Raw genomic sequence first — 13,190 nt, forward strand, 5'->3', positions numbered from 1 at the left:
CCAGGATGCTCTGGTCATGCTCCTGTTGGCAAAGTCCAGCCAGCTGGTTTTTGAGATTCCAAAGCCCTCTGAAATAACCTGGGCTTTGGATTGGACCCATAAATCAGCCACAAGATTGATCGGGCTGGGGGATGAATGTAAACCTCAGCCATGTGAGCCTTCTTCCCCTCACATAATGTGCCACTTTTTCACTCTTTGCCCCCCACCTCCAGCTCCCGCCGCCTCTCCCAGTCCAGTCTCCACTGTCTCCTGGTGTGTTTGATGCTCAGACAGCCCCTCCTCGATCTCCTGCTCCCGGGGGAGCGGAAGCCGAGCCACAGACAGATAAACACAGGTGGGAAAGGGAGAGCGTTGGTTTATTTATGGTACAGAATCCACCCACGGCGACAGGATTCCTAATGCATTGTAGTCACTAATCTGGCTGGTCAGAAGTGGAGTCCCAGCTCCCTTTCCCCCCACAGTTCCTCTGGGCTTGAGCCAAGCAGAACAATGGGCCCTAGTGAGGGCATGACCATCCCTATTTATGAAACCCTAAGGCTGCTTGCCCTGGCCCAAAGCACCCGCTCCTGAGCCCCAACCTTGCCCCATAATCCTGCAGTTCTCCACCCCTGTTGCCCTGATCTCAGGCAACCCACTTGATACTCTGCTAGTGCCTGGCAGACCTACTCCAAAGCCGTCCCCCTACTCCCATCCTTAATCTCTCTAGAACACGGGTACCAAATCCTCACAGGGATGGTAAGGCACAAGGAGATGCCAGGTAAAAAATGACCTTTGATGTTTTAGCCCTGCCTAAAGCCAGTGCCCCCCAGAAATGCAGCCCCAGCAGGTGGCTTTTGGAGGCAGGACCCTGTGGTGGATGGGACTGACTCAAGCTGACTCAGCACCTGCGGGTGGCTTGAAGTTCAGACTCCCTGAGGTTCAGGGATTTGGAGGCACTAGGAGCCAGACGGCTCTGTGCTCCTGAGTCATGGCGGGGGGAGAGATCTTAAGGGATTTGGGTTTCTCTCTGTGGGGGATGTCACAGCTCAGATCTCTGCCCACTCCCTGGATAATCAAGGCAATTAACTAATTGGCAGCCCAACACAAAGTCCTCTGGGCGCCTTGTGTGCTAGCTGGGAGGAGACCCCATGCCTCAGTCCCCATCCCCTCCTGCCCTACTCCCTTCCCTCCCTAACTCTCTCACCTTGCACTCTCTGTCCTTCAGCCCCTTGTCCTCCCCACCAGCCCCTCCCACAATTATCTGACTGCTGCCTTCTGTACCATCCAAGCAGGTTTCTTGGGCAGCCTATGCAGAGGTCACACCTGGGGCATAGTTGGGGCAAGCTCCACATCAGAGTAGGACTGGACATGTGCCTGCCAGAGTCAGACAAAGAATAACAGTGGATCCTAAGGGTCACTGGAGGTGTCTGAGGCAATATAAGCCAGGTGTTCATCCACAAGTACCTTCATCAAGCAGCACTCATTGCATTAGGGCAGGCAACCTCCCTTGGTCCTTAGGGAAAGGCTCCCACACAGCCATGCTTCCTAGACTCTAACATTTCTTTGCTGTGGACCTTTCATGCTGGGAGAGCCTGTGCCCATGACTGGGGTCTAATTCTGCATGGCTCAAGGTGGCATGGATGTGTCGCCTCTACACAACAACTTCTGGCTGCAGTCCTGACTCCATGACTGCAATGCCAGTTTGTCTACATGCAAATGTTAATTTAGATTAAGGCAAACTGCAAACGTCAAACACAGCTGAGCTCCTAACTGCCTATGTGGACTTTCTTATTCCAGGATAAGAGTGTCACATCCTAGTTCTACACAGCCCACACTAGAAGTACCACTCTCATGCTGAGGACACTTACTGCAGTTTAACCAACCCACACTAAAAACAAATGCCTAAGCATCCCCATATCATCCCTGTCCTGCAGGGTGACTCTGGGTAGGTCTCTTTGCCTCAGTTTCCCCACCTGTAAAAAGGAGATGATGCTACTGAGCTCCTTTGTAAGGTACCTTGAGATTTTGCTGGGTGTGGTGATCATTCATTCTTACCAAGGTGGGGAGAGCTCTAATTCTTACCCCACCCACAGCCTAGAATCCCACCCGGATACTGAGAAAGTCCTGACTCAGACAGGAAAAGCCATCTTCCTAACCCATGGCCTGTACCACCTCTTGCAAGTCTCCCATAGAAATAGTGAACTGTCCCAAACCTGCTTAAACTGTGAGGGCAATGGGAATCCCATGCTACAGATCAAACCAGAAAAGCAGAGACAGGAAAGGAGAAGCCTGCAGAGAAATGCTGGAAATCCATGGGGGGCTAGGGGGAGAAACAGATCTGACACACATGAGCCTTTGCCCATCTTGCAAAACTTTCCCCAAGTTAAACAGTCTCCTTGACCAACTCTGCAGCCCTCTCAAATTAGTCTCCTTGAAAGGCCACAAGATCAGAGGGGAAAGCCACCACAGTGGTAGCAGTAGGAGGCAAACCCAGGGCTCCTAGGCCCTAGTCTTGCTATATATGCCACAGTGCCTCTCTAAGACCACCTATTGCTAGGCTTCTGTAGCTCTCTCTCAGCCAGGCTGAATAATTGCCTTCACCCCCCACTCCTGCCCAACCAGGCTATTTTAGGGCCATTTATTATCTGAGAGGTGCAGCCATGCCGGGCTAGTTCAGGAGGCGATTCATGGCTATAATTGGATAATTTACTACAATTAGCCTCTGAAATATTTATAGCCAGCCCAGATTTGCGGAGCAGCAAGGGATACTGCATAGCCTGGCGTAGTGTGATCCTGTAATGAGAGATGCTGCTTTGTGCGTCCCCTTGCAGAGGGGTGGTAAGGGAGTGTGATGCAGCATCTCCCAGCACCTCTTAGAAGACCAAGCCAGGGTGAGGGGAGGGTGCTAAGAGCTACCCAGTTGTAGAAGCACTAGTGTGATGGTTGCTGAGCTGGTCAATTCACCAGGAGGTTTCAGAGTGAAGAGCATGAGCTGCAGTAGTTTGAGCTGACTCTCTGCCTGGAGCTCTACCCAACCTCACATTCAGGGGACCCTGCACAGACAGACACCTATTACATGGGTGTAGTGAGTGGGCTCTCCTGACCCATCCCACACCCCTGTGTCTTGCTCATGGTTGTCTTACTGTCCTGCTCTGCATCACTGACTTTGGTCTTTCATGTGAACAAACTGAGCTCCAATCTGGACAGTCCTTGCTGCTGTGATGTTTGGGGGTTTGTGGAATGGAGCAGCTCCATGGCTGAGAGAGAGGTGCCTTGTCTCCTTGCCTGTGCCTGCTCCATTGATGATCCAGTGTGTCTCCAAGGAAGCTTACCTCTTGCCTTACCCCTTTCCATGCCAGGTCATAGGGTGACGGGCTGAGCCTCAGGATGCCTCTGGTGGCCTCACTGCTTGGGGAACGCGAAGAAGAAACCCTCATCTCACCCCAACAGCTAGCTTAACAATGGGTCCTCTCTGCCCCTTCCTTGAATCTCAGCCCCCTTTCCCCATGAGGTGCAGAAAAGGGATTGTAAGGGTGTAACCACTTTAAAGCCCCTCACCCCACCTCCACTGAGGTGACTTAATGTCTGCTACTCCATGCCAGGGAGGGAGCTCCCCTGAGGGGGAAAGCCACAAGGCCCCACCCTAAGTAACTGGCTCTCAGAGCAGCCTGAGGGCCGCCATTGGGTAGGAATGCCCACAGATTGCTGTAGCAAGGGTCGCTGTCTTCTTCCCTGAGTCCTTAGGCATTTATGCAGAGCCCTGCATGAGCTGACACTCATCCTACCCAACAACTTGGATGGAAAGTCATAGTTGATGGAAATGTGGCTCCCTCTCCTGAGCAAGGGTCTCCTGCACCAACTGCACTGTGCTTCCTTCATTTAACCAGGCAAGTACCTTTCTTCCCAGCTCGCCAACACCAGAGACCAGGTTAGTTGCAGGACTGGGACCAGAACCCAGGAGTCTAACCACATTTCCTTCCAGTGCCAGGGAAAGAACCTAGAAGCCTTTTTAGTCTCCTGCTCTAACCACTAACCTGCAGTCCCATCCCCCAGCAAGAGACTGAATTCAGTACCCCAGTCATTCCTATGCTCCTTCCAAAGCCAGGAGCAGATGAGAACCCAGGAGCCCTCATCTCCTCAGTACCCTACTCTAGCAACAAACCAAGATCTTCCATCACCCTCCCTCTTTTAACCACTACCCTGTACTTCCTCTCCCACCCCAGGGCTCCCCAGAGCCATCAAAAAGGATTAACTCTTGCAGCTGCCAGCTTGCTTACTCTTGAAACTGCTAGAGCATCTAGTCCTTTATAAGCAGGGGGCCCATCTTAGCTCCTGCAATGCAGCTCAGTTCCTCCCTCCCCACACTCCAGCCCCTGGGGTCCCTTCATAAGTTCACACCCTGCTTGATTTCCTACTCATCCCCATTCACTCCCCTCTAAGCTCCCCATTGCTCAGGTAGTTTCCTAGTATGCTAGCCTACTTCCCTTACAACTACTTGTCTCCCCACTGTATTCTCCTCCTTCAGGTCCACGGACCCTTCCTAGCCCAGTTTTTTAGGCCTATCGCAACCTCTAGCAGTGAATCCCCTATAGCCCTGGGCTGAGAAACTTCCACCGGTGGGTAGTGAGAGCCATTCAGCTAAAACACCGGTGCTCAACCTCTGGCCCACAGGGCTCCTCACGGGTCTGGAGATTTGGCAGCAGGGGTGTGATGGCAATTGACACTTCCACTGCTTCCCCTCCACCAAATTTCTAAGCCCTGAGGGCCAGATGACACAGCCCTGTACATGGGGCCAGAGCCAGGCCTTGATTCAGCATGTGCAGTTGGGGCCACACACTGGGATGGCCCTGCACACTGGACTGGGCCCAGGCCAGGTCAGTCCCACATGCCAGATCAGGCCCACGGACCAGATCCAACCTTTGAACTGACCCCACACCACGCACTTGGCCCATGTAGCTGAACGGTTGAGCACCACTGGGCTACAGAGATAGTGTAGTGGAGAGAGAGATGCTATGTCATTTGGGACCACAGAGGACACCATGGGCTGTAAGGATGGTCCCTGCAATCATATCCAAAGATGGGACCCCTGGGGTCTAAGGGACCTTTGCCTTGAGCACCCCCCAGGCTCCACTGCCCACCCAAGGCTCTGACAGCGCATGGGACATGCACTGTGAAGGAAACAGCTCTTAATTCCCGCCTACCAGGCCTTGGACCTGTGGCTGTGGAGCGAGTCAGGACCCGCCTTCCCTACCGCAGTCCGTGGGCTGGTGGTGAGGGGGAGGAGGTCTGTAAAATCCTTTGCCTGTTCTTTCTGTTTGAAGGTAGATCAAAGACCAGCTGGAATCCTAGTAAAATCTCAGCAATGTGCTGAATTCTCAGGCTGCCTGGGAGCCTGTCCCAGGAACTGTGGGCTCCACAGTGGTGCCATCCCCAATCCCACACCTTTGACCTAGGGTGGGAGTGGGTGACCTTCACTTCATGGATTGCCTGGATTGTAGTAAGAGTTGGCTTCCTTAGCCTTTGCAAGGTTTCTGCTTTTGAGCCTCACAACCTAAGCAGCACTTGGTTGGGATGCGCTTGGAGGGGAGACCTGTCTTGAATGCCTTGTACAATGACACTAAAAAATGGTGTAGATCAGTGCTTCTTAAACAGTGGGACGTGTTTCTCAATCACTGGCAGGACTCAAAGGTTGTGTAGATGGAACTTCAACTCATTGCCCGATTGAAAAAAATCAGTTGTTTGCACTTCAAATAGATGAATCAACAGATACCTTGAACAATTTTGTGGGGTTTTGTTTTTATCATAGTGGGACCAGGGTTTTTTTGACAAAATGGTTGGTGGGACATAAGGTGCAAAAGCTTGAGAACTCAGCTCCTGTAGCAAATGTAGATCTGCTGGTATAGATGACTTTGTGGAGGGTGCTCTCCCCTCTGAGTCAGGATGAAGCCCAGGGCGATGCTAAGAGGTGCTGTGCTACAGGGATAAGATAACTGAGTACAGTGAACCATTTCCTCTGGGTCAGAACTGAAATCCAGTGGTTCAATGTCATAGTGGAAATGGGGGGGAACACTGTCCTGATAAAGGCCTTATCTTCTAGATGAGACCTAGAAGTACTGACCAGTTGTGCTCATAGAGTGTACGTGGCACTTTCCCCCACCCCCTCTCCCCAAGAAGGAGGCACTAGTTCTGCTGCCCTTAGTTAAATTCCAATCTGGGGAATTGTGTTCTACTTTCTAATTAACTTTTCCAGCAGGCTGCAAAATACACTTCTTTATTTATTTTGGTAGCACATTTGCAACCTACTCTAACTTCCACAGAACTTAGTGGGCATCTTTGCATCGATTTAATGGGAGCTGGCTTGGGCTGTTTTGGGAGGAAACAGGTTCAGGGGTATAAATACTTACCTTACTTAATCGAAGCTAAGTCTCTCTGACTTTAACAGGACAAGCTTTGGGCCCATAAGGTTAAGTTTTTTGCCAAAGGGATCACTGTTCTGTTGGGTTTTTTTTTTACAGTACCTGGCACAATAGGCTCCTCATCCATATCTGGCCCTATTAAATGTCACTGCAATTATGACAGTGATCACATTTATGATAATGATTGATGGGCAAGTAACTAATATTATTCAATAACAAACAAAAAAACCCTGAGTTGTTAAGTACCCAACATATAAGTAGTTGCTTCAGATGTTGGGACCGTTGGGTACATCAGATGTATATTTAGTGCATTGTCCTGGACACTGACTGTGTACTTTGCAAAAATGCCCAAAGCGATCAGATGAACCCATATGATTATAAATGGAAAGAGAGGACAAATGCATGGAATAGAATTTTTCTGTATTTACAAACTGTGGCCAGACCATCTGTTTGGCAAATATCATCCCACCACATGGGACAGAGCAAGTATAAGCACTGCAGAAAGCCTGAGAAACCCAATTGCAAATGCTGAAGTGTCTGACGCCCCCTGGAGTTTAAAAGTGACCTCTTCAGCAGCAGAGATTGCTAATCAAGTTTCAGCAAGGATTGGTTTTCAAGAGACTTCTCACCCCACATTGTGCCAGTTTCCTTCAGAAGGGGCCATGGTAAACAGTTCATTCTCCCTTTCAGCAGACACTCTCTGCCACTGTGTGACAGAGGATACTGGGCAAAAAAGACATGGTAGGATGGTTTGGATAGTAAGGGTTTGGATAAGGATGATCCAGCCTCAGACAGGTAGATGATCTCTGGCAGTCCCTTCCAGCCCTACTCCTCTATGTTTCTATGGTCTGACCCAGTGAATGGCAGTTCTTATGAGTCTGGTCCTGGGTAAATGAGCAAGATCAGAGACAAAGGCCCATGTGAAAGATAAGGGGAGCTGCTGGGTGCTGAGAACATCTGCAAACTTGGACCTTCTTGAGATGCCTAAAGGGAACTCAGTTCTGTTGCAGATCAGGTCCCCTGTGACAGCCTTGTCCTGAGCTCTTAAAAAATAGAGCCAGGGACCATCTGGGAACAAGGAGGAGTGGAAGGTTTCTCAGCTGCCTCTTTCCTTCACCTCTGTCCCTTTGCTCTTCAGTGGTAAACTCTGAGAAGCAGGAATGTGCCTTCCTGGTTATGTGGGCTAAAACATACCAGTTGATCTAGGAGCCGATTGTCTCAGGCTTTGACTCACATCAAAAGAGGTGCGGGACGGACCACGTGTGTCTTGAATGGCAATTACCTTGAATTAGCCCTCATCATCCAGAGAGAGCTGGGGGGTGGAGGGGTGGAGTTGTTGGCAACTCCTCCATTGGGGGATGATCTCTGCCACGGCTCTTTGATGGGTCTTGAAGTGACTAAGAGTCCAATCCTTGAGCCACAGATCCATCCACAGAAGCTGCTGGCCTTTCCGCAGGGGAGAGCAGGCCTCAGGCTGGGATTCCTCTCCTTTACCTTCCTTTGCTCTCTCTTCTCTGCTTTGAGGGCAAGATGCTTTACCTCAAAACAGGCCGCTGCTTAGTCGAGACGGCGTGCCACTGGAGTCGGCCAGCAGCCAGCTCCTCCCGGCTCTTGATGTCGGCATCCACTTTCTCGAGGTGTGCCTTCAACATGCCCTTGTCACAGATCCTCAGGCTGCCACAAGACCTCAGGCTGTTACTAAGCTGGGAGCAGAGCACTTGCTTTAGGAGTCAAGAGTCAGGCATCAACAAAACTGGTGCTTGAGGATCACCAACTCCAGGCTGGTAACCCTAGCCTCAGCAAAGATCCTGGCACTGGCATGGCCACCTTCCCATTTGATGTGGAAGATTTCCTGGAGGCATCCAGCCCCTCTAGGCTCTTGAGAAGACGATGGCAGGTCACCCGCGTTTCACATCCATCAACTGGAGTGGGGCACCACAACAGCATTATGGACCTGAACCTTGGGGTCTTTTTGGGGATTGTGAGGGACAAAGGCACTCGTCTCCCGAAGGAGGTACTTGTGCACTGGAGCTCCTCATCCATGTTCCCTCCGGGGTAGTCTACAATCAGCGCATCAGGGAAAAGGAGGCTGGAAGGGACCTCAAGAGGCGTCTAGTCCAACCCCCTGCTCCAAGCAGGACCAGCCCCAGCTAGATCATCTCAGCCAAGGCTCGGTTTAGCCACGTCTTAAAAACCTCCGAGGACTGAGACGCCACTATCTCCCCGGGCCGCCGGGCGGGGCCGGCCAGGCAGCACCCCTATTGGGACGGGCGCCCTCTAGAGGCTCAACTGAGCCACCTCCCGCCCTGATTGGCTCCACGCCGTGCCAATCCATGCCCGCCTCGGCCAGTCGCAAGTGCCCCCCCACTAACTCCAGATTCTTTTTCCAGCCCGGTTTTCACGCCCCCATTTATCAAGCCAGGGCAAGAGGAGCGAGAGCCCGGCCTCGCTCCCAATTGGAAAGCTGCGCGCTCCATCAGCAACCCGCTCCTCTCACTGGACGCGCCTATCCGTCCGTCATTCCCAAAGCCATCGCCCATTGGCGGAGCCGCCATTCTTTCACGGGGGGGCCGCTGGCACGGCTCAGGCGTCCATCAGGGAGAGGATTGGCCAGCGCCGGGCAGCCGAGGCTCCCATTGGCGGGCGAACGAGCGACTCGGGTGCAGATTGGCCAGGCGGCGCCGGAGGGGGCGGGACGTGCAGGGCGGTGCCCGGGCTGCCGAGGAGGAGGAAGATGGCGCCGTGAGGGGGTCGGAGCCGCCGCCGCCTGCGCCGCAGCCGGGTCTGTGCCGCGCGCTCGGGCGGCCGCGGGCAGGGGGAGGGGCCGCGTGGGGGGCGGGGCGGGGCGTCGCGGCAGCGCGGGGCGGGCGGGCGGCCCCAGGGTGGGGGCGGGGCGGGGGTTGCCGGGGCGGGAGCGGCTCCGGGCGGCGGGACCGGGACCCGGAAGGGGCGTGGGGCCGCCCGCCCCGCCCTCCCAGCGGCGCTTCCGGGCGCGGGAGTGGCTCCCCAGGGCTGTGGCCCTGCATGGGCACGGGGTGGGGCAGCCTGCTCCTCCCGGCCCCCCGGGGTGGGGACGGGCCCCAGCCGCGGTGCAGCCCTGCCCTGCCAGCACGGTGACTCCGGTGCGAGGAGTTGCGGGGCACCGGGAGCCAGCGCAGCTGTAGCTCCGAGAGGAGCCGGGGCCACCGGCTGCCCACCGACTCCTTCCAGCCGTCTCTAGCAGGGGGTGGGAGGTGGAGCCCAGCCCGGCCCCAGGGCTGCCCCTGGCTCTGGGAGTGAGTAGCAGGTACCCCGTGGCTCCAGGTGGCAAGTCCAGGAGTCACTGGAGCAGGCCTTTGGGACTGGGGGCCTGAGCCCACCACAGACAGCTATGAACCCTGTCTTGGCGGTGGGAGCTGCTAAGGGCATATCACTGATTACTTGGGATAAATGAAAACAAAACGGACAGGAGTGAGGGTTTTAGTTCGTAACAAGCACACCAAAGGGACACTGAGCATAGCATAGCACAGCAGACAGTGCCCACTGGTCATTGAACAAGTCCAAGGAGTTGTTGGACACTGCCCAGAGACGTGCATGGATGAGGGACAGGAAAGTGGCCCCGCAGTCCCCGGGAGTCCTCCCAGCCAGGAGCAGGTGGAGCAGGACCGGATGAATGTGGTGCCCACTCCAGGACACGCTGGGTCTGGAACGTGGAGCAAGTGCGTGGGCCTGGAGCAGCCCCATGTCAGTCCTTTCCCCCACAGAGCCAGATGAGTTTGACACCCCTGATTGTGAGAGTATTCAAGGGATGGGGGCTTTCAAATGGATAATCTATTTTTCTTTGTAATCCTCTGTGAATCCCTGAAGTTTCACATGTATAGAAGTGGGCAGGCTTTTCTGTGTCCTTTGGGGATATTGGTAGAGGTCTATTCATTAATAAAACTAGCAGTAAAGGGTAAGTAATAGGTCAGAGTGAAGAGAATGTGTCTTTGCAGTGAGGATTCATGAACCTTTGGAACAACTTACCTAGGGTTGTGGTGAACTCTCCATTGCTTTTAAGTCTTTAATGAATCCGGGCTGGATATCTTTCTCAAAGAGAATGCTGCAGCTCAACTAGAAATTAGGGCTTGATGGAGAAACCACTTGTGTTATGCAGGACGTCACAGTAATTGATTGTAGTGGTCCCTTTAGGCCCTGGTGTCTGTCAGTTTTGTTTCTCCTCTGCCAGTTGCCTGCATAGGAAAAGAGTGAAAATAAAACATGCATCCTTCCATGCATGCAATATAAACACACAGGAAAATTATTTTTCTGTAACTTTTTAAAAGTGTTAATAGTATAAGGCAGTAGTTGGTATTGTTTTTTTACTGGCAGGGCAGCTCGGGTCTGACGCAGGCTTGTACTAGGACCTGCCAGCTGCCACTGCCACTTCTCCCCATCAGTCAGCCTGGAACACACGTGAAGTTCCCTGCTGCTGCTGCTGCTTCCCCCTGCCATCTGGCCATGACCCCTTTTTTGTGTCAAGCCTAAATTGTGCCCCTCAAAATGTAGAGCCAGATCTCTGCTCACAAACAGTGTTCTTACTACTGAAGTATATATAGTACTGAGTATCTTGTTGGCATGAAGCAAAAAATAAATAACCATTCTGGAGGGTATCATCTGAGTAATAAAAAGGATTTCTCCCTGCATTGACTTGTGGTTTTAATTGATCTTTCTGAGTTTCTGAATCTGCTCTCTGACCTCAGTAAAATTGTCTTTCTGACACTGTAAGAGAGAGAGGTTCTTCTGCTATCCTTCAGTTGTTTGACTGTGAGACAGTTTAATATCATTTTCTTTCTTGGTCTTTGTCCCGATTAGGAATGGGACTATGATACCTAAATCAGTGGTCTGATTTGGCTTTAGTCAGCTCTAGGCAGGTAGAAAGGACTTTCCAGGCATTAGGGTACCAGTGTGGGGTCAAAACTGTGCCACAAACTTCCAGTATGACCTGGTTCAAGTCATTCAGCTTTTCTCTGCTGCATCTATCAAATTGAGACAGTGCCTCTTTAATTCACAGAGAGGTTGTGAGAATGGATATAGGCAAGATTATGAGGCATTTCAAACACTACAGTAATGGTGCTAGATAGGTACCTTAGTTAACTAGATCAGTGACAGCTTCACAATGCGCCACTGAAATGGGGCACCATATCTTTGTGAAGGAAGGGATCTGCTCATGCTTGTCAGATAGCAGGATGTGGAACATGTTTTGATACTGAGAATCAAGAGCTGCCTTTTATAAGCATTTGCCCTTCTGTCACAGGTTTTTCCTGCTGCAATGGAAGTTGTAGATCTAGAGCAGTGATTCTCAGCCAGAGTGTTACAATACTGATTTGCTGCAAGATGCTCTGCAATATTAGCACTGTTAGGTGGGCAAACACATACATGATACACAAGATAAACCCAGAGATTGCCAATAGGAATCCATAGGGTCAAAACCATTCTGACCTGTTGTAAGCTTTCTGACCTCCTTGCAATAGCAGAATTGCTCTGTGATTTTTCTGTACTTAAAAAGCACGTTAAAACTAATAAGAGCTCACATTTTCTTAAGAGGGGCTTTGAGTCTAATGTGGGCTGCCTAAAACAGTTTGAGAATCATTGGATTAGAGGAAAGCTCCCTGATAGAGAGCTAATTATGGTTAGGAAGAAAGAAAAACAACTCTTCGCTTTATGTTTCTTATAGACTATTGAAGATAATGGCACAGTTTCAAAATAAGTAAATTCTTGTGACAAGTGAAGGAACCGCCTCTGAAAAAGCCTACCAATCGTGCTGGTGCGAATGTTCCAGCTGGCTGCTAACAGGCATTACTACTGGCTGGAAATGGGTTCTCATTTCCTGGCGCGATTGGTAAGTTTTCTCGTTCTTGTTCTACAGCTCGATTGTTCAGATTCCAGTCTTGGGTTGTCCCCAGACATGTCACAAACTGACACGGTCTCTGAGACTTAATCAGCCTGCCTGTTTTTAAAGATTTCAAATAGAAAGCAGGGTATCTGACCAGTTCATAGTGCCCCATTTTAGTATCCCAGGGCAGGAACAAATCCTCATTATATCTGTTCTAATAACTTGATAAAAGAGCCAGTGCTCCAGCCAACAATCTTCAAAATATCCTTCTTTCATCATCCTCTCAGTGGAGCAGAAAGAAGGGATAAGGTGGGCATCATTTCAGGCTGTGTGGCTCAGTATTCTCCTGGCAAGATATTTTTTGCATGGAAGGGTGCTTGTGGCAAGCAGAGAGGGTGGCTGGTGAGATTTTGGGTTTATGAATCAGTGCCCTTCAAACACCAAAAGTTTTGTTTGGCACTCAGTTGTCATTGTGGGTTTGCAGAAAGACAGAGTGATCCTCAGCTGTTCACCGACTTCCCCTTGGTGAATAAATGGGTTGCTCAGAGCTAATGACAATGACACGATTTACAAATTATGACAGGTTGCCAAAGGGTAGCTGCTTCTGCCTGTCATAAGGGTCGGTAGCCCTCGGGAACATAGGCTAGGAACCAAATACTCTAATAAATTACAATCTTGTCCCTAAAGTCTGTATTGGTTTGATACCTGAGCTATTGGTAGCTAGATTTAGGCAGCCGTACTGCCCTGTGAATACATTTATATTTTGCTGCTGCTTCAAACTATAAAACTGGTGCCAGGAAACATTAAGCAGAAACTGTGTTAGTGAGACGTTTACTTGAGCTTCAGGGAGAGAGAACTTCTCCCTACATTTATTAGCATCATTTATTTCAATGGATTAGTAGATCCCACCCCCTTGTCTGTCTGCCAGTCTCTCCTGCTCT

General features: G+C 51.2%; 1 protein-coding gene across 1 annotated transcript in view; it reads left to right on the forward strand.

The window, feature by feature from the left end:
• The window catches only part of SP2 (Sp2 transcription factor), a 60,229-nt gene that overhangs the window by 34,726 nt on the left and 12,313 nt on the right, over positions 1-13,190 (forward strand). Inside the window, exon 2 of the mRNA XM_059726255.1 lies at positions 8,786-9,177. Within this exon, the coding sequence (XP_059582238.1) occupies positions 8,786-9,177 (392 nt within the window). The remainder of the gene's footprint in view (positions 1-8,785; positions 9,178-13,190) is intronic.

The sequence above is a fragment of the Alligator mississippiensis genome, chromosome 4, assembly GCF_030867095.1.
Source record: "Alligator mississippiensis isolate rAllMis1 chromosome 4, rAllMis1, whole genome shotgun sequence".
In the NCBI taxonomy this organism is placed as follows: domain Eukaryota; kingdom Metazoa; phylum Chordata; order Crocodylia; family Alligatoridae; genus Alligator; species Alligator mississippiensis.